Below are 21,907 nucleotides of genomic sequence, written 5' to 3'. Positions count from 1 at the left end.
ATTTATAGGTAGATTGGAGTGTGAGGTACATAAAAGGACATGGACTCTTAAAAGATCCTTAGGGACTATTGTGGTTTAAAATGAACAAAGTAAAATGAAGCAGTAAGATGCAGGCACCTCGCTGTGTTGTGCAGTAGCGTGGAAGACCCGCTGGCTAGCAGTGTGTCTTGGCACGCCGCGGAAGTCACTGCAGCACAGGCCTAAGTCTGCTCCATGTAGACAAGCTGTTCCTGGTGGTAACAGGCAGATTGGAGAGCCACACTGACTCTTTTCAAGTCTTTGCCCTGCCTTTAATTGCTGTATAACCTCAATCAAATTGCATTACTGTTCAGTGCCTCAGTTTCTAGTCTACAAATGGGTATACATCAGTGCTTATCTCATGGGGTTGTTATGAAGTTAAATGAATTGACATATGGAAAGCACTTAGAATAGTACCTGACCCATAAAAGTAATAAAGGAGTATTTTTGTTATCATTGGCTCAGCAATCTAATTCTGCATGCTGGGGTGTAGCTCAGAGGTAGATTGCTTAGCTAGCATGTGTGAGACCCTGGGTTCGATTCCTAATGCAACAAAAATATTTAAAAAGTAAAACCAGAAATCTAATTTTGTTTACCAGTGGAACTCTGTCTTTCAGGGAGAATCCTTACTGGTCCTCAGGTGTTAGCATGTGAAAAGCATGACATCAGGGACTATTCACACCCCACCTGACAGAAGGGCTGGTACTGGAGAGAGGATTTTAATCTGTATTAAGAAAGGATTTGGCTGGGGGAAAGCCCAGGAGGCTCTCCCTACACTGTGTAAGAAAACCAATTCACACAGCACTTGGGCAGAGTGTCTGCCGCCATCTCTTACAGGCCAGCACTCCCTTTCCCAGGGCCTCGCAGAGCTGCACATGTGTCGGGCACTTGTGTCAGCGTGGGGTGGGCAAAATGTCTTTCAATGGTAGAAGGGATATAAAACATCACAGACAGCAAGTTTTAAAGCAGTGAGGAGAAAGCAGTTGTTTCTGTATGTAATAGCATGTATGGATCCTACAAACAAGGTTGAATGAGAGAGAGCTGACAACAGAACAGTGGACACTCTGGTTCCATTTACATGAAACTGAAAAGCAAGTAGAACTCACCAGTGCAATTGGCAGGATAGTGCTTACTTTTGGAAGCAGATGTTAACAGGAAAGATGCAAGAAGTGCTATGGGGACTGTCAATGGTCTATTCTTGATCCTGGTGCTAGTCACACCTGGTGGTAACCAGCCATGCTCACTTGGTGAAAATCTCTTAAGCTGTGAGCTTCACATTCATACCTGTTTCTGACTTATTTTATGCTTGAATAAGAAAGTTGACAAAATGATCACTTTGTAAGTAAAAGAATTGTTCTGGTAGACCAGATACTCTCATTTTATACACAGGGCTGCCTTTGGACATCAGGCTTGTTTCTCTTTTGAACCCTGATTGAGAAAGGTGGCTATGGTTCTCTCAATTCCTAAAGAAGGTAGCAGAGAAGCTGAAGATAGTCTTCAAAGAAATTTAGAGCTCGGGAAAGTGGAAAAAAAAAATGACCTTTAAGGTCCAGCAAGTTTGGTATAAGTGGCTGATGTCCCTAGGCTTTGGGTTGGAACCCAAAATGCTATACTCTCAGAGGAAGCCACTCATCTGCTCCATCTCTGTTCTGTGTAGGATGAGGGATAGTCTGGAATTGTTGATTTATCTGATACTCAGAAAATACATATAAATTCACTCTAGTGAAATACAACTACATGGATCTCAAAATAATTTCATGCATAGTTTTAAATAATCCAAAATTATAGGCATGTAAGAAATCACTATGACAAAGAAAAGAAAAAGAATATAAAGCCATAGTAGAATCAGATAGTAACTAATCTTTTTAACTGTGCATATCATAAGTAAGAAAGTTTAAAATAGGGATAGATTGTTTAAGCAGAGAATTATAAAATATAGAAAAAAATAAACATTTTCTCCAGAGGTTGAAGCAGGAGGATCTCAAGTTTGAGTCCAACCTCAGGAACCTGACAAAATACCCTATCTCCAAACAAAAAATAAAGAGTTCTTGGGATGTAGCTTAATGGTAAAGTGCCCCTAGGTTCAATTCTCAGTATGATAAAAGAAAAAAGGCAGACATTTTGAACTGAAAAATTAAGAAAAAAGAAAACTAAGTAGATGAGTATAATAGAAGATTAGACACAGCTGAAGAAATAAATAGTTTACTCTTTTTTGTCTGTTGATCTTCCCACAACCATTTGAAACATACATTTTAATTCCCATTTTGAAATTGTAAAATTTTGGTTTAGAGAGGTTAGTGACCTTTCTCAAAGTTGTGCAGCTAGTAAGTGGCAGAGTTGGACTTAGGCTACAGTCACCTACTCCAAAGAATGACGTGAAGCAGTGACATTCGTTCAGAAGCCACTAGTACATTCCTAACAGCCATAATAAGCTCCTGGGCATATGATTCAAGAAAATAAACCGTGTTGAATTAGAGTGACATGGGAAAGAGTTCTTACTTAGAATCATTAATCGATGATTTTTTAATTATTAAAATAGCTTGGTGTATATGTTTATAGTCACTAATGATATTCATAATTTATACTACATTGACAAAGATGATATTACACAGAACCCCAGCTAAAATAAATTTCTGAAGGCTTTTTTAGCTTTTTGTTTTGTTAACTCAAAATAATACTTGTAAGACTCAACTAAGCTTTTAACAGTGTATTGTATATGAAAACTTATTACATTTTGAAATAACCACTTATTACCCTAATTAAGGTGAAGTTTTATATCACATAGCATGATTACCTCTTTTTAAAAGTATTCAACACTGAAATCATATTTTTATATATGACTTTAAAATACATGAAAATGATTTTTCCTTGGTTTAGTTATTGTGCTTGATTTTTCTCCTGACCAAAATAGAATTAAATAGGTCACGCTATTTCCTTCATCCCAGAAGAGCTCTTCTTTTCAATCCAAGATTTCTCTGGTCATGGACTGGTTTCAGTTTTACAGTCAGGGATGGCACCTGGAGACTCTGCCTGGGTTAGAACATGTCTGCCCTTCCTGTAGCATGGCATCCGCCCTCTGTCCAGGTCACCACTGCCAGTTCAGTATCATTTCTAAGCTGAAAACTTGGATGTGTAGCTTCCTCTTAAGCTTGGTCCTTGTAATAAGGCGAGAACCCGTAGTACTAATTCCTAGTGCACGTGTATTCTATATTTTGTGTGTGGCAACATAGAAGAGTGGTATTAGGGATGGAACCCAGGGCACTTTACAACAAAGTTTTCTTTTGTTATTTTTTAATTTGAAATCAGGTATTGCTTATTTGCCTAGGCTGGTCAGCAACTTGTCATCATTCTACCTTGGCCTTCTGGGTCACTGGGTTACAGGTGTGCCCCACTACATCTTGCTATTCAGTTTTTTGGGGGGCTGGGGTTACCGGGGACTGAACTCAGGAGCACTCAATCACTGAGCCACATCTCCAGCCCTATTTTGTATTTTATTTAAAGACAGGGTCTCATTGAGTTGCTTAGCTCCTTGTTTTTGCCTTAGTCTGGCTTTGAACTTTCGATCCTCCTGCCTCAGCTTCCTGAGCCGCTGGGATTATAGGCGTGCTCCACCACATCTGGTTATTCACTACTTTTAATAATGTTGTTGATTTTCAGAAAGAGAATAAACACAGAGTTCCGAAGGGAAATTCTTCTCCTTGGGGAAAAGAATGTAAGATTGATATTTAATGTTTCATAGGCGAGATCTCCTTACCGAAATGTACAGTATTTTAATAAGTGCTGCTCTTGTGCAGTAGCTCCTTACTTCACAATCATCTCCAAGAATTATTTCCTGCCATTGGGTTGTTAATTAGTTTTTCTCTTCATTCATTCAAGAGACATGACTATGTGCTTCCTGTGTGCCAGAAGAAGAGCGCAGTCTGGTCCCTACCCCCTTAGGGACCTGGAGTAGTGAGATGGAAACGACGCATAAAATAACTGTGGTGCCATGGAATGCACATTGCCAGTTATTAGGTGGGCACAAAGAAGTGGACTAATTCAACCTTGAGTCCTGGTTGGCTGACCAATAAGATGATGAGGGAGGGCAGAGAGGTGCAAAAGTGGTGGGTCGCGGCACTCAGAGCTGTCCAGGGCTTGTGCAAGGTGATGTGTTGAAGCATGCAGGCAGCAGAACTGACATGGGCCCTGGGTAGTCAGGAACAAAAGAGACGATTTTTTCTTATTTATATAATAACATTATAAAAATTCCTCTTTAGGTTCTTCCATGGCTAATGGAGGAATTTTAAAAAATAGTGAGAGTATTGTTATAATTTAACATATAACCAAGTGAAATAATAAAATACAGTATAGAAGGGGATGTTAAAGATTTAGTTCAAAAACTCATCTAAGTTTAGAATCTATTCTTCAAGAAGCCTGCCAGAGCCTGGCATGGGGAACTGACTTCATTTCACTGCTGACACTGCTCCAGTATGCTAAAAGATTTTCCTTACACTGGAAATCGAGTGTCACTTCTCACATTTCCATATGTTCTCTTAGAGAACTCCTGGTTATGATGTGGTGACATGTCATACGCGTCAGCTTCCTTTTTGCCAAGTGGCCTGTGCCTCTTCAGTTCACGTGCTGCTTCCCGCGGTACTTGCCCTGTCTGGCTAGTGGATTTTCAGGGATGCAGCTCAAATGAGAACCTTCAGTTCTGTCATAGCTTCTTAGGGCCCCCAGACAGGCCGTGGCACCTGCATGATGCCATCAGTGGACCTGACACACGTTTTGCCTTCCCGTGCTGCGTGTGGCTGGCTTGTGGCCCACCTCCCAGGAGGCAGTGTGTGTGTCTGATCATGGACAGTGAGACTGCACGCCTGTCTTCACGGTGTCCTCTCCACCCAGTCCTCCTCCTCTGTCCTGAGGATTTTTTTTTTTTTTTTTTTTGCTTCTTCAGAGCTCTAGCCATCCCTCACGTGATGGAAACAGGAAACCGGGCATGTCAGTTATGGTAAGCTGCCCACTCAGCTTCCTCTGGAAGAAGCCTACAGAGCTGCCTTGCTGTCAGGATGCAGGCAGTCCCTTTTGCCACCACCTGGCCCCTGCACTTCTGGAACAGTGTCTTGAACCCGTGGGCAGGGCACTGCTCAGGATCCATGGCACAACCGAGGCCCTTCTGTAAGCACAGAAGCAGCTCTTGCTGCCTCACCACCCCACTATCCTTCCAACCAGCCCCAAAGTCTACTTTTTACCTCCTAAATCTCTCACACCCATCCCTTCCTCTCCATGCCCAAGGCGAATCATTAGGTTCATTTGGGATTATCAGGCTCATTAGTGTCCTTGAGAGCTTCTCCCTTGGACCACCATGGCATCCCAGCTGGCACATGGGCCATCTGGGGCTTCCCCCTCTGGACATCCCTCCAGCTCATCTACCACAGTGGAGTCTGAACTTAGTGCTCTATGCTCAAAGTATCCGCTCTTTTTCTCCTGGCTCCTATAAGGTAAATACCAGGTTCCTACACTTCTCTTAGTCTTGCCCTGTTCTCGGCCAGTGACTTCATCTCCTGCCTTGCAATAACAACAGTAGAAAGTCAAGAATAACTTCCTCCATCCCCTGCCTAGACACTTACATTTATTTGCAGTCAGCTAGGTTTTGTTCCTTTTCTCCTTTCACAGTCTTCTTAATGCTTCCCTAAATTTCTCCTGTGTTGTCCTTTGAACAAATAATACTTGTTATAATGGAAGGGATTGCAAAATATTCATCCCCCATGGCCAAGTCCAACTGCAAAATCATGATGAAAGAAATCCGGGGAAAACTGCAGATTAATCTTTTAATAAAAAATACTTTCAGGGACTGGGGTTGTGGCTCAGCGGTAGAGCACTCACCTAGCACGTGCCGGGATGCTGGCTTCGATCCTCAGCACCACATAAAAATAAAATAAAAGGGTACTGTGTCCAACTACAACTAAAAAACAAACAAAAAATCAAATTCAACAAGTGTCTATATCTGTTCACAAGTAATCAACACCTTTGACATGTTGAATTAGAGTAAATAAATTAAAAAAAAATACTTTCAATATAAAATACTGAAGTTAGTAAGTCAGTGACTTAAATCAAAATTTTAAACAAATTGTTAGCATTATAGCAGATTCATTGAGCAGATAATAAATGATGTAACTGTAGAGTTAAAATCATGTAGTGCTTAGTATTTTAATGAATTTTTGAAATTCTAGTCATTTACAGTCTTATTTCTTTTAATAAGCATATTTCCAAACTACCAACAAATTACTAAAGAAGCCATCATCTACACACTTTGCCATCCTGAATGCTAGATGCAGTGACCTCATTGGAAGTTTGCCTTCTAGATGCCCTTTCTGCTCCAGGCCCACATACCATGGAGAGAAATTTCTAAAACACAAGTGAATTATGTCGTTGAGAATCGAGACCTGCCTTCTTTAATTGGTCCTTTATGGCATTGTCTGTGGTTTCTCTTCTTCCTCCTCTCTTCCACTTGCGTCTCACCACATACCTATGACAAGCTGTGTACCTCCATGTTTGAGAAGGGTTTGCTCTGTACCACCGTGTTTCATACCTGCTTTTCCTTCTGCCTAACTTTGATCTTTAATGACTTTCCCCTGCGGCTTTTGCTTTTCTGTTCTTTGAACTAAACTCTAGCATTGACATTACTAGGAAATTTTCTTCCCATGTCCCTTTTCCCCCAACCAGGCTGGTGTGTCCCACCTCAGTGCTTACCTTTGACATGTTGAATTAGAGTTTTCTCTTTAGTTGTCTGTTATCTCTGTCCCACCCCATCTCATGCCAGAGAATTCACTGACTGTGTAGAAGCTTTCCATCCAGGGTCTGACTGCCAGAAACTGGTGAGGGTGCTACATGAGGACTTCATTTTTTTTTTTTTTTAATAGTAATTTTCCTTTTGTTAGGAGATGCCAACTTTCTTTAATTTTATTAATTTGTCAGAATTTATGTTTACATTTTGCTATAAAATATATTTAACATATGGGCATCAGTTATAAATTATGTCTTAATCCTACAAAGATAGCACTACCCCTTCACATTAGTATTTGTTTTATAAAATTGGAAGGATTACAGTTTAACATTCTGTTTAGATATTTATGTTTTCCTAAAGCAAATAATAAGTTAAGGTCGATTATTTAATAAATGCTTCTTAAAGAGAATATGTGTGATGTTCAAATCAGGACAATTAGCATGTCCATCTCCTCAAACATATTGAATATTTACATTGTATCCTATACAATTATTGTATCTCAGCTAATTTTTGTTAAATTTTGAAACAAAGTAAGGTAATCCCTCAAAACTAGTCATTTGGCTGGTACCCTTGCAGCAGTGGGTGCAGATATTCATCTGTGACCTGTAGAGAAATCCAGGGGAGAAGTCTGCATGGGTGACACTGCACTGGAATGAATAATAAGATCAGCTCTCCTTTATAGACTCTTCATATATGTCAGGCATTTTGCTGGAAAGTGTACACATGCTTAAATATATTTTATATTATATATTTTAAATTATGAATTTTATTCTACTGATCTTATGTTTCTGCCAATACTACCTTGTATTTTACAAATTTAGTTTATTATAAATTTTGAAAATTGGAAAAATGTATAGTCTGTCCTTAAGAATGTTCCATGTACAATTGAGATGAATGCATATTCTGCCTTTATTGAGTGTAGCGTTCTATAGATGCCTATCAGCTGTGATTGTTTCTGTTGTTATTCAGAATTGCTAGGTCTTACCTAATGCATTTTAATACTCTTATGTTATTACATATCTGTGCTAATTGTTTTATCTTCTTGATGGGTAAACTTTTCTATCATTTAGAAAATTTAGTGACAATTTTTATCCTAATATCTGTTCTGTCTGATGTTTAGTATTATAGCTACTCAAGCTCTTTTGGGAAGTTAATATTTCCATCGTATATCTTCTTCCACTCTCCTTCTTTCAGCCTGTTTTTATCTTTGAATTCAAAACATGCCTTTTGTAGGCAATGTGTAGTTGGATAATTTTTTTCATGTGCCTTTTAGCTAATCTAATCATACATATATATACATACACATACACATACACACACCCTATATATACATACATAGATATAGATATATTTGCTGTAATTACCAATAAGATAGGATTTATATCTGTTTATATGTCTCTTTGTGTTCTGTGTCTTCTTTTTGTAGCCTGTTGCTTTCTTTTATGCTTGTTATTGTTTTGTTTTTTGTTTTGTTCTTTTACTGCATCACTTTACTTCCCTTGTTACTTTTATAAATTTTTGTTTTCTCATTATTTCCTAAACATGCATTGGGGATTATAATTTACATCTGAACTTATAGAATGATGGAGATTTTAGGCTTAATTTACCAACTTAATTTTTAACACTACATGAAAGCTTGCCTCCGTACACTTCCATTCTCTCCAACTATTGTTCCAGTCTGTGCTGCAGTTATATCTTCATACAGGTGTATTTTAAATAAGGTAGAAGAATTATAATAAAAAATTCATTCATATTCTCTTTTCTGCTTACCTAAGTATTTACCTTTTCCAGTATTCTTCGTTTTTTCATGTCAGTTCAAGCTGCTGACTGACCTTGCCTTTGCCTTAAAGGACTCCCTTCAGTATCTTTTTCTTTTATTTATTTATTTATTTATTTATTTATTTATTTATTTATTTATTTATTGTATTGGTTGTTCAAAACATTACAAAGCTCATGATATATCATCTTTCATCCATTTGACTCAGTTGGGTTATGAACTCCCTTTTTTACCCCAAATACAAATTGCAGAATCACATCGGTTCCTTCAGTATCTTTTTCAAAGCATTGCTGCAGCTGATAGATTTTCTCAATTTAAGATAGCTACATTAAATTCTCATAAATTCAGTCCAAGCATTTGGGGGACAATTTTTATTGAATTTTTTGTAGAAACCATTTTTTCATGTTTCTTCACGTCTCGTTTTTGTTGTTGTTGATGTTTAAAACTGTTCAATATAATTTATCAATTCTAAAATTAAGTTCTTACAGGGTTTCTTATTATTTTTGTTATTAATGCCTTCTCCAAACCAATTCTGTAAAATCTTTATTTGTCATGTATTGCCTCTGAAGTTTAGTGCGCAACTGCTGAGTGGAGGGAGATTTCATTAAATGCATAAAAACTTCCTGTATTTTTGCCAAGGGCCTGTGGATATCCACTGGCCCTTGTACCCAGTTCTCCCTAGTCGGTCTGCAGCTGGCTCTGGCTCAGCCTTCGTTTCCTGCTGGTGCTGAATCTCAGCATCAGTCAGGAGAGAGACCTCTGGGTTTTGTCAGGTCTTCCCTGGGTGTGGATGTGGCCTCTACATTCTTGGGATTATTGCAGAGCTTTTTAAAGTCTGTGTGGATATTTCATTCCCCTCTTTTCCTTTTAAGTTTTTGGATTAGCCTGCTTTTCCACTTCTTCTTCACTGCCATAGACAGCCAACATCTAAAAACAATTGCCTCTGACTGTTTGCTTCAGATACCCCTAGGGGGTAGGCTTTTTTGCCCAGTGTGAGCTCTGAGTTGGGTCCCGTAAAGACAGTTCTCTGGGTGTCACTTTGGAGGAGCTCCAGCCATGCTCCATGTTCTACCCTCCACTGGCCTCCGTACTGCTCCCATTCTGGCCTGGGGTATACAAGGCTCCTCCAAGTGGGGCACAGGTTAGAGCATCATAAAGCTCACTGCTGTTCTCACCAACATTCAGCCATTTGTTTAAAAAAAAAAAAAAAAAAAAAAAGAAAGAAAGAAAGAAAATGCTCCCTAAATCTGTACAGTCTGATGATTAATTTTCATCATCCTGAAAGTGGTGATCCTGACCTTTTTTTTTTTTTTTTTTAACTCTTTGCTTTGGTACTTTGGAGCTTCTTACTCTACCATCTGTGCTGAAGTCATATTATTCTTTGCACTAAAATTAGACATGCATTAGCTGGTTTAACTAAAATGAACTAAAAGCATAATGATTTTTTCCAGAAAGTTCTCTGAATGTCTTTGTGCTTCTGTTGTGTTTTAGGACTATGATGATGGATACAGCACTGCATATGATGAGCAGAGTTATGATTCTTATGATAACAGCTACAGTGCACCAGCTCAAAGGTAAGTCAGTCCTCACTACCAGTGTCACAGACACGTGCCCTCCACCTGGCTGTACTCTGGGCCAGTGTGACAGGCAGCTGGTAAGGGTGATTTGACTTGCCGTGTTTTATTTTTGTTTCTGATAATCAGAGAATCACTGTCTGTTTTACCAACTAGCATGTGTTGACCTACCCACATTTACTTTTCTGTGAAAGCATTCTTGCTTGGGAAATAAAATTTATTTATTATAAAAATTTGACTTCAGTGTTTAGTGTATTCTGATGAGAAGGAACAGCCTCAAAGGATGTTACTCTTCAGCCTTAAGGCTGAAATAATGTGGGAAATGTAGAAATGTCCTGTCTTTGTGCCTGAAGATGAAGGTGCCTAACATTTTGTTTCCTAGTCATAGAACTTTTTTATTTCTTAGCAGCAATGCTCCTATTTCCTAACAACTTCAAATTCCCCCTTGTGCCTAGTGAGTATGTTTCGATTGCTTTTATAAAGAAGTATTTACCCAGAAATAAGTATCATCAGAATTAGAATAGGTTTTTTAGTTGCCGCTCCTGGAGACATCCCTTGGTGTGTTCATTGGTAGGCAAGACCAATGTTTATTCTGTGCAGAACATTTTCCTAAATGCCTAGAAACCTTTTACTTCAAATTTACAATTCTGAGAGGAGGACAAAGATAGTCATACATAAAACAAAATATTCGTTTACAGTTATTACAATATAAATAACATGGACCATGTGGTTATTTTGATGAATGAAAAATTCCCATTTGAACTTACATGATGGCACGCAAGCTGGAAACACCCAGGTTCTCTTACTTGTTCACTGTAATGCCCAAGCAGACAGGGATATTTGGTTTTGTGCTCAACAAAGCATTTCCTCTGTAACTTAGGATAATGCCGCAGCCTCGAGGCGGGCTTTGGCCGACAGCTGCTCTTTCTGGTGCAAGTCTGGCATCACATTTGCCCCCTGCAGTGTGCTGGTTAGCAGCCCTCCTGGGGCCTGGCAACCCCTTGGCTGGCACATCATGCGCACTGAAGGAAACACTCCCCACAGTATTGTATCTGAGTATCCGACACCTTTGTAGAGGGTGGGGTGCTCCTCCCATTGTATAGAGGAGGAAAGGAGCACTAAATTAGATCATTTGCTAAAAATCACACAGTAAGTGCAAAGATGAAATTCTAAGTCAGATCTTTTAACTCAAAGATTTGTACTCTTGTAAGGTCATCCTCAGATTTTGTTTAATAACGTAAGTATTCACAAGTATTTGAGTTTTTGTCTAAGTATCCTGGCAAAACAAATATTCTCCTTCATAACTATGCTACGTGCATAGTGCATTTCTGGTACTGTTAAGTTTCATAAAGGATGAGTCTAGTTCACATGCACATGGCACTCCTGACCGTGGTTCTGTAAGGCATATTCACACCTGTAGACAAGGAGGCTGAATGACAGAGGTGTTCCAGGACTTGTGACTAAAGCTGAGAAGAGGTAACTAACTGTCTGTGGCTTCCAAGAGCCCCTTCCTAATTCCGGCTCCTTCCTTGCATATTGCCAGGCTCTCCATTAGCCTGTCCCCATGTCCCTCTAGCATTCAGTGCACTGACTTTCAGGTTCAAATGCGTGTCATTGGTTGAACTGTATGTGTGGTTTAAGGACCTGGTGAATTCCAGATGCTGTGCTGGTGCTTTATTTGATTTCAGTTTGACCCCCATGAGCTCCATTCCTTTCCTGTGCAGTAACAAGGGTCATCTGTGTTGAGAAGCTGAAAGCTGAGGGGCAGCATTTAATGAAGTGCATGTGCAGGGCAGGAGTATAGTTCCTCGTGGTCTTTTGTGTTTTGGTATTTGACATAAAGAACCAGGGTTATAGCATTTGCCCTGTTGAGTGCTGCGATCTGTCCAGGAGGGACGCCACAGTGTTAACCCTGAGCGAACAGAGAACAAGACGGAGCCGCGTTTACTCGGAGCCTGTTCTCAAGCATGGAATGTGAAGTGTTTTGTTTAATCCAAATGGCAATAGCAAGAATTAATGCACATGAGGAACCGGGGCCCAGGGACGTAAATAACTAATCTCAAATGGAAACCGGACCTGTAAAGCTTGTGGTCTTTTCACTTAATCTGTGATAATATGGTAACATGGTTAATTATAAGCGTCCATTCCCATTCCTTTGGTCATTCATTCAGCCAGTATATGTTGAATGTGCATTTTGTGTTAGGCATGTGCTTGATGATTGGAGTGTAAAGATTAAGACAGAGACCTTATTCTTGAAAAGCTCACTGGCTAATAGGAAACAAGTGCAAATATTTAAATGCAATACAGTATGGTAATCAGTACATAAGTTCTGAGGAGAAATTTAGTATTTCCATTAAAAGACAATGCTGAATTCTGATTTGGAATTTGGGGGCATGTCTCTGACAAGGTGGAAGGATAAGTAGAAGTTCCCAAATGACAAACATAGAAGCGAGTTCCACAGAGCAAGTCTAGGCAGCATAGAGACATGGAATGAAATGTCCTATGTGGGAAGTACTCGTCATTTCATTATGAGCAATGTGTGCATGCATGGAAAGAGAAGGGGGCATGTTCTCTAGAGCATGTGAGGCCCAGGAGGAGTGGGGAGAGTGAGAGGAGGCCAGAGGGGAAGTGTACCCTACTCAAGGCTGTCATAAGAGGCCCTGAAGAGTTACATGCAAGCAAATGATGTGCTTAGATTTGAATTTAGATAAATTAACTAGCTGACATTGTAGATCTTGGACTGGCAGATGGTGAGCCTAGGGGCTAAGACCAGTGAAGAAGCGTGTGCATTATAAATTATAAGACCTTTAAGTGTCAAAAAGACTCACTAGAAGAAGTTCCCTGCATGATATCTCATCTACCATTTTAGACTGATCTTTTCAGGCTTGCAGATTTTGCTACGAGAAGGAGCAGGAAATCACATGGTCATTGCATGCATAAGCAGCACAGAGACCACTGTTCACAGGGCACTCTGTTCGCTCATTAATCCAAGTAATATGTACAATAGACATTGCTCTTTTTTTTTTTTTAAGTTGCTTAATTTCCTTGAAATCATTTGCTTATAAGCAAAGGAGCAGCTCTGAAGTAGGTCTGTCGGGCCGTGAGCACACAGCACACAACTCTTCTGCATAGTGCTCTCGGCTTGATCCAGACAACCGTGTGATAACTGAAGGCAAGTACCCTCATTATGGAGCTGGGTGAAGAAATGGCTTCCTGTAGTATTATTAGCTTGCTGGTGTTGCTGTAACAAACCATGCTAAGTCTGGGTGGCTTCAATAACAGAGATTTGTTTTCCCATGGTTCTTGAGCTGAGAGGTCCAAAATCAAGGTGTTGGCAGGTATGTTTCTTTGGAGATTTTCTCCTTGGCTTACACACAGTTGCCTTTGCCCTGTGTCCTCACGTGGTCTTTCCTCTGTGTGTGCACTCCTAGCATCTATGTCTGTTATCCACATGTTCTCCTATAAGGACTCCAGTCAGAAACTGGGGGTGGTGGCTCACATCTGTAGTCCCAACTGCTGGAGAGACTGAGACTGAGACAGGAAGGAGGAGGGTTTAAGACCCACCTGGGCAAGATAGACTCTACTCTCAAAAAAAAAGAAAAGAGTGGAATTGGGTTAGAATCCACCCCTAAGGACCTCATTTCAATGTAAATCACCTGTGTAAATGCCTCGCAAATTATCCCTAGTATTTTTGAGTAGGCACTAACAAGGAATTCAGCACCACCGTCATCTTTAGTCATGGGGTGTTTACTTTGTGACTGGCACTATTTCATGGACTTCTGTAAATTGTCTCTCTCTTCAGTCTGAACATGTCATTCCATGTCATTAAGTTAAGAGAGGTCATGTTGCTTATAAAAACTCATGAGGCCGAGCAGTGGTGCAAATCTGTCTGCCCCAGCGTTCTCTTGAGTGCTCTTTTCCTTCGCCTCCTTTCCCCCTCACCATAGTTTTGATTTCAGTTGCTGCAGCTAATTCCTACTTGTATTTCCCTCATATGGTACTAAAGTACTTAATATTTTATGATGCTTTTAAATCTTTTAGGCATTATGCTTTAACCCAAACTGGAAGTTTTGCCTTATCAGACGTGGACTGTCTTAATCAAACATAGGATTTCATTCACACTACATGTTAAAGTTGTAGGCTAAACTAGTGAAATTAAGAGCTTTGTTTTTCCCACTTTATATTAGATCCTTTCAACAGGTAATATTTCCTGCCCCTGCTCTAAGGAGTATGCGGTCCTGGGGGTTAAGCGGTAGTTAATACCATGTAATACCCTGTAACACTTGATATCTGTAGTCTTGATTTTGATACTCATTGTCTGTAAAATTGGTCTCATACTTTAATAGTTCTCCTTGTTCAAAATGTGAAAGTGCCTCCTACGTTATGGGTGTAGTTGAGGACTTCCTAGTTGGTCCTACCTTTTAGAGGCAAGTCTGTTATGAAGTCACCTGACATGGCCTGCTATAGGACAGCACTGAGCAGATGTTGGCCCTGCACTGTCCCCCGTAGGTTCCAGTAGCATGAATGTGGGGCACCCAGCATATGGCCCAGAATACAATGTGTAGCAAGTATAAAGCACACCAGATTCTAGAGACTTCATGTGAAGAAAAAGATAGATGTATCATTAAATAGACGTATTCATTAAAATTAATTTTACCCATTTATTTTTACTGTTTTTAAAATGTGGCTAATAGAAAGTTTTCAATGACAGATGTGGCTGCTATTTTCTCTTAGATAGGACTGGGTTGAATGAGCCCACTTCTGGCACTCCGGCATAGCAGAGCGCTCCCTAGGCTGGGCACATCCACCCAGAGTAGGCAGGTGACCTGCTGGGTACAGAGAAGTGGAGAGTCTCCACTCGTGTTCATATTCTTCAAATTTTCATTTTGCTGTTTTATACTCCAAGATGTCACAGTACCATTGCAGTGCACATAGGCCCTGAACAGTTACAAGTTCAAAGATATTTTTCTTCCATATAGAGGTGTATTATTAACATCTGGAGACGTATTTTTTGCCACAGTGGTTAAGACTCCACAGACATGGTTTCAGACCCCAACTTTAACATTTACTGACTGTAATTTGGAGCAAGCTATCTGACCTTTTTGCTTCAATTTATACAATGTTTACCTATTAGTTTTTTGTTTTATTTTGGGGGGCTATTTGGGGTGCTGAGGATTGAACCTGGGTCTTGTGCATGCTACATAAGCACAGTACCAGTGAGCTGCACTCCAGCCTGACTACTGGTTTCTACTTGAGGGTCGACCCAGAGGTTGAAAGAGTTAGGAAAGCGTGTTGTCTGGGAGGTACATCGCCGCTGTCCTTTCTCTAAATGAGTCAGGTAATGTCAGTAGCACACTGGAAGCTGTGTGACCCAGCCTTGCCCCCTGCCACAGCTCCTCGTGGCTTCTGCTTCCATTTCAGACCAGATAGCCACACAGAGCATGCATGTCATGACTCTCAAGGGCTGCGTGAGACCAAGGGGACTGCTCCCCATGCATGCGGTCATCTCTATATTTGCTATAAACTGAGAGTTAGGATAACCCACCTGACAGCAGGGGAGGGCTCCCCGATGTCTATTACCTGTCGTGTGGAAGTGGGTTCCTTTCAGAAATGACTTTTTTTTTTTTGGTTCTGGATATTGAACCAGGGGTGCTTTACCAATGAGCTACACCCCGACCCTTTTTGTGTTTTATTATGAGGCAGGATTTCACTAAATTGCTCAGTCTATTCTTAAACTTGTGATCCTCCTGCCTCAGCCTTCTGAGTTGCTGGGATTATAGGCTTGTGCCACTATGTTCAGCCAGAAATCACTTTTAAATTTCCTACTTTCTAATCATCTTATGACACTGCATGTTGTAGAAAGTTTCTTGCAGGTGGTTTTACAAATTTGATTTTTTTTCTCCAAATTTTCAAGTGCCATGTGTTAGAATACAGATGACAGTCTTAACAGAATGATAAAAAATCTACTATAGTTCAGCTGCATTTCCCCATTGGTTTTTGTAATGACCTTGATAAGGCTGATATTGTTGTGTAAAATAAAACATTGTTTATCTGATTTCACACATTTAGTGAATAACAAGACGTTGACACACTTACTGTGAATAGGTATATAAAGGTCTTTACAATATTGGAATTGTTCTAATACACACTGGATCAAACATAGCCATTGACTACTTCCTATGGATACACAGCTTCAGTGGCTAAGGAGGAGCAGGTGATAAATGTCCTCAGCCCTCAGGGCCCTGCCCTGGCCTTCCTTCCTGACTGAACCTTCATGATAGCATGGCTTTGACACCTGGAAAGGGCTTATAAATGCATTCATTTCATTTTAAACTCGGTGGCATTAGTTTGCATTCGATATTTTCTTTGTATATCTAGGAACACTCACAATATTTTAGTCTGTTTATGAGTAATTGTAAAGTGTCCAAAGCAGTGTTTGGCTCGTATAATGATCATAAAGTAAGTAGAAAAAAAGGTTCTCAAGAAAGTGTCCAACGTCCCTGAGGGCGTGTGGTTGTGATTCATCAGCTTCTGGACTGGTTTACTTCTACGCCATGTGTTTCCCTTAGCACTCGGGGGCTCCACGGGATCTCTAAGGATGTTGTCCTTCTAAATTAAATCTCTGTGGTTTTCATGAACAATACTTTTTTTGTTGTTTGTTCTTTTTCTCTCCTCCCCCACCCCACATTTTTTATTGGTCCATTACAGTTGTACATACTGATGGGATTTATACATGCACACAGTACAATTTGGTCAATATCACTCCCTAGCCCTTCGCCCCATGAAAATATTTTAAATTCCTGAAAAAATAATTTAGAATAATAGCTATTATGTTGGAGAATTTATTAAACTTGTTGAACTTAGTGCCCAGCTATCTCATGTCCTTTATATGTGTTATCTGCAGTTTTCATAATGACCCTGCCTGGCTGGTTTTTCCATATGAGAAAACTGAGAATTGAGAGTTTTGACAGCTTTCTCAAGAGTACACAACAGAAAAGTACTTGAGTCTGTGTTTTTTTGTTTGATTAGCCACTTAAGAAAAATTTTTATATTTTAAAATCATTGACTTGTTTAGTGACAAAGCAACACCATTTTTTGGATAAAGTTCCTTTATACAAATAGAATAGGGTAATGGAAGTTGTCAGTAGCTGAGAATACTCTGGGTGTATTTTCAGACGAGTGCAGGAGAGCAATGAGACAGAGATCAGTGTCACCACGTGCCGCTCTCTCCTTTTTGGCTGTTTCTGTTGGCAGCTGCAGCACTGTGGATCCAATTAGGTCTTCTCAAGAGCTTGCCTATGGAGGTCTGAAGATAATTGGGATTTTCTACTTTGGAAGTGATAACCTATTGTTTTACTGAAGATGTTACCGTTTAAACATTAGTAAAACTGTCTTTGGGAAAATAATACTCTTTGTATTAGGGATTAGCTGTTTAGGACTTTTAAAAAGCAGTATCTATTGATTTGGACTAGATTAAAAGTTTTGTCAATCATCCTTGTAAAATTTTGGTCAAGTCAACTTTTTCTTCCCCCTTCTAGTGAGCCAGCCCAGGGCTGCACACATTCCGACCACACACTGTACCACAGGGGCATCCCCAGCCCATCAAACGTACTTTTACAGAATCTGATCATTTGGATCTTGGGCAGCTGGCTGCACAACTACTGCAGGAACTTGTTGACACAAGCTGAGCCTTATAAGCTATCAACAAACATATTTCTAACACAATACTAGTTAGTGTCAAAAAGCAGAGATACCACCGAATTATACCATAGACCTATAAATTCCTTCTCAGTAGAAAGTAAAAATGGAGGTCAGTGGTGAGAACCTGATGCTTCGTTGCTTTAAGGAAGAAAGCTTCCAATAACGCTGTCGAAGCATGGCAAGGAGACTCTGTTGGTACCCTTGTGAGGGATGTAGGGACCTGACAGAGGAGACAGGTTGGCTCAAGTGCGAGTACAACGTGGGCACGAGGGAATTCACAACCAGGAACCCGGGGATGTCCATGCATGGAAATGTCACAGTGCACAGGATCCAGTCTAATGACTCGGGAGGACTAGTATTGAGAGCAGACCAGGCCAGCATGCGATCCCTGGGGAGGGTGGGTACAGGGAGCCCACCACTGTCAGAGGTGTGGAGTGCTGATCCTGAGGTTATGAGGAACTCTGCAGATGGGCTTAGGAGATGCTGAGGACTGACGGTGGAAAGTGAAGGAGCAGCCCAAAGCCAATGTTAACAGGTATTGATATTAGTCGTTATCACCCTGCACTGACCATCTCCTGTAGTGTATCAGTCACTTTAAGAATGAAGTATCTCCTCTGCTTTTAATTTTAACCCTAAGAGGTATATATTAATATCACATTTTATTCTTGAGAAAATACAGAGTAAACAAGTTGCTCAAGTTACACACTTAACGACACTATGGACTTCAGGCTTCTCTTTCTTTCCTTTATGCTAGTGTTTGTCTTCTGTTTGCAAGGGTTCAGGGTGGGGCAAGGTGAGGACACTAGGAATGCACCCAGGTATGCTTTACCTCTGAACTTCATCCCCAGTGCTTTTCATTTCTTTTTGTTTTGAGATAGGGTCTCACCAAGGTGTTGAGAATCTAAGTTGCTGAGGCTAACTAATGTGATTTTTATGAATATTGTTGCTATAACTGAATCATAGTAAATTTATTAAAATTAAAGAAAGTCAGTATAGAGAGTAAGATTCAGACATGGATGGCAGAAGTCCTAAGAGTAGTCCACGAACACTGAGGTTTGTCGAACACCACACCCAGATAAGGGACTGCTGCTTCTCCTGAAAGCTTACTAAATCAATGTGAGGACCACCCTGTGCCCCCACCATGACACTTGATACTCCATTGTCCTGGAATTCATCAAAGAAACCTTGTACCTTCATCAGGGAATCCCTTAGAGTTAGGCTTGTGGAAAAGAAAGGGATTTTTTTTCAAGACTTGTTAATAAATGTTGACGGAATCAAATATCTGGGAGTACTCACCAGGTGCTCTCATGCCTGTCCTTTCATTTAATTTCCCAGTCCCTTGGTAGAACTGTCAGTCCTTAATTTTATGATTAAGGAAAGCAATGAACTTGTACTTGACCAAAGCCCCGCAGTTGAGAAGAGGTGGGCTTCATGACCAGCTGCCCTCCCTGTTCTTCTACTTCACTTGAAGGCAAGCAGTAAAACAAGAAGAATCGGGATGCTCTCAGTGTAGGGAGCACCAGAAGTGCTGGCCTGGCCACACGGATTCTGTGGTGGATCCCCGGGCGTGTCCGGGAGCACCAACGGGCGGAGGCAGGCTAGTGGCAATACGTCAGCTGCTGCTGTCGGCTCACCCCTCAATGTTCCTGAGGATACAGGAGATCTATCACTGAGGCATTGTCGAGTAATGGCAGTGCATGAAAACAGCGTCCACCGGGGGATGTACTACATCACTTGGATTTAGCGCTGCCATCTGCTTAATAGCATGGAGAAGACTACAGTGGCACTTGTGATCATCCACTCACAGCAGTGACAGATGCCGTGCAGAGCGAGCACCAGGAAAAGAGGCTTGTTAGCAAATGCAGATTGTGTGACAGGGTTTCTGAGAAGAGTGCATTTGTTGGTTACCAAACCCTGGTTTAAGGTCTAAGATAAAGTTCACTCAATACGTCTCTCCATGTTTTCTTCCTCTATGTTTGAAGCCTTCTTAAAATGTGTATTGCTTTCTAAAACAATTTTCCTAACAATTTTTTTGTTGGTGAAATAATTATTTTATCTGTAAGTTTTTTAAGAATTTCTGATGCTTCAACATGGGTGGCCTGACAGAGAAAACAGTGACGATAAACCCACGCAAACCTGAACTTGAAGCCTTGTCCCATTAGTTCATTGGCTGATGATTTCTTTAACTCAAGTTATACAATTTTTTATTTGTCCTTTTCAGATATACATGACAAGATGATTTAATCAGGTCACTTGAGTCTTTCCTCATCTGTAGAGTGGTAACAATAATATTTGACATGCAAAATTGTGATTGAGGTGGCAAATGTCATGAACATAATAGCACACACTGTTCCCAGCCCTTCACAGCCTCCTTCAGGTTGATACTATTATCATGCCATGTTACGGGTGAGGAAATCGAGGCCCGGAGCCTCAGCACTCTGCTGCACTACCTCTGAGTAACTCTTGCTGCAAGAGGTCAGCTGTTGCCCCTAGAAACTACTCGTCTTTCCTGAGAAAGATTCCAGTTCATAAAAATCCCAACCAATAATCTGAAGAAATGTATTTATGACATGTTATTTTGATCCTTATTTGTGAAACAAAAAAGTGGTCAAAGGCTCATTTAGATTAAATTGGTTAGCCAGGCACAATGGCACGTGCTTGTGATCCCAGCCACTTGGGAGACTGAGGCAGGAAGATCACAAAGCCTGGGCAGCTTGGCAAGGCCCTATCTCAAAATTAAAAATCAAAAAGCTACATCCCCAGGGGTAAAGTACCCTTGCATCCAGTCCCCAGTAATAATAAATTATTTAGAGTCCTGAAATGTGTTGGAAGCATAGATTTGATGTCAAAGCCTGAAGTTACTTTTGAGGGATGGTCTATGATAGAGAATGCCAGTGCTTGAAGGTTTTAGTCTGTTCATACCTCCTTTATTGAACTCACAGCTATAGAAACTGAAATAGCTCTGACATGGTACAGAGTGTATTTTCCCCTCTTACTTTTCATTGTGAAGGGACATTTCTTCAGGAAGATAATGTGCGAGTTTACCTCAGAGGCCTTAAAAATGTCTCTAACCTGTGACTCAGTGTTTCCACCGGAAGTACCTGAACTCACAGTACTACACTGAGTGTTAACAGTGAGTACATTTAAGAGCTCTTGAAGATTTGAAGGCAAGAGAAATAGGTGTTGGATCTATTTTCTTATTTACCTTTGAGTAAATTGTGATGTAATCAATTAAAATGGGTAATGCGATTTAGGGAAAAGTAACTCTCGGGCATGTTGAATTGGAGATGTCTTTGGAATTGTAACAATCACATTAAATGATTGATGTGGAAATTTTTTGCATACTGATAAGTGGCTATCCAAATAGTAGCTGTTATTCTATCCCCATTTTTCTCATTAGTTACCAATATAGTATCATGGTTAAATTTTTACCTCCAACTTTTTAATGTCACCAAGTTGTACATTTATTTTTTGCTATTCTCTTGTTAGTATCCAAAAGTATATGTACCCAGTGTTTTTACCCAGTTGATCTCCTAGAAATGAGGATAGGATGCTCAGTCTCCCGGCTATACATAAAGAGTTAGGATGAAAATGCATGCACTTAGGAGTCAGGCAGACCAGACCTCTCCAGTTAGTAGCTGTGCTTGTGATATTTCACTAACCCTCAGTTTCCCATCTACACTATGGGAACAGTAGCATGCCTATTACCTCATAGGATGTGTGTGAGGCTTAAATGAGAGAATACGGTTGAGCAGCTGAGAACAGAGGCTGGCCCATCATACAGGCATCAGTGGTGTCTTGGATCACTCACCTGCAACTGCTGGGCAGTTGCTTGGTGCTTAGCGGCAGTGACGGTGGCCGGATGCACCCACCTTGACTGATCATGCTCCGCTGTGTGTTTAAAAGCAGTAATGGTTTCTACTTTTATGTTGGTCACTTCTTTCTCTAATGCTTTTGTGTAATGTTCTATAAAGGATCAAAGAGTAGACATAAAGTCAGGAATCAGTCATCAAAATGTCCCCGTGTTCCTTAAACCTTACCACTTAGAAGGGGTGCTATACAACATAAAGA

General features: G+C 40.4%; 1 protein-coding gene across 4 annotated transcripts in view; it reads left to right on the top strand.

Moving 5' to 3' along the window:
- The window catches only part of Khdrbs3 (KH RNA binding domain containing, signal transduction associated 3), a 178,299-nt gene that overhangs the window by 116,411 nt on the left and 39,981 nt on the right, over positions 1 to 21,907 (top strand). For all 4 annotated transcript variants that reach the window (XR_009227193.1, XM_046449199.2, XM_046449200.2 and 1 more), the window contains exon 7: positions 10,053 to 10,135. Coding sequence is in view for 3 of the 4 variants with exons in the window: in XM_046449199.2 (XP_046305155.1) it covers positions 10,053 to 10,135 (83 nt within the window). In the remaining variant the exon portion in view is untranslated. The remainder of the gene's footprint in view (positions 1 to 10,052; positions 10,136 to 21,907) is intronic.

The sequence above is a fragment of the Marmota monax genome, unplaced genomic scaffold (assembly GCF_021218885.2).
Source record: "Marmota monax isolate L192 unplaced genomic scaffold, Marmota_monax_Labrador192_F-V1.1 WCK01_AAM20220418_F8-fsc00073, whole genome shotgun sequence".
Lineage (NCBI taxonomy): Eukaryota > Metazoa > Chordata > Mammalia > Rodentia > Sciuridae > Marmota > Marmota monax.
Note: the sequence above shows the minus strand (reverse complement) of the source record. Positions and strands in the feature narration are given on the sequence as shown.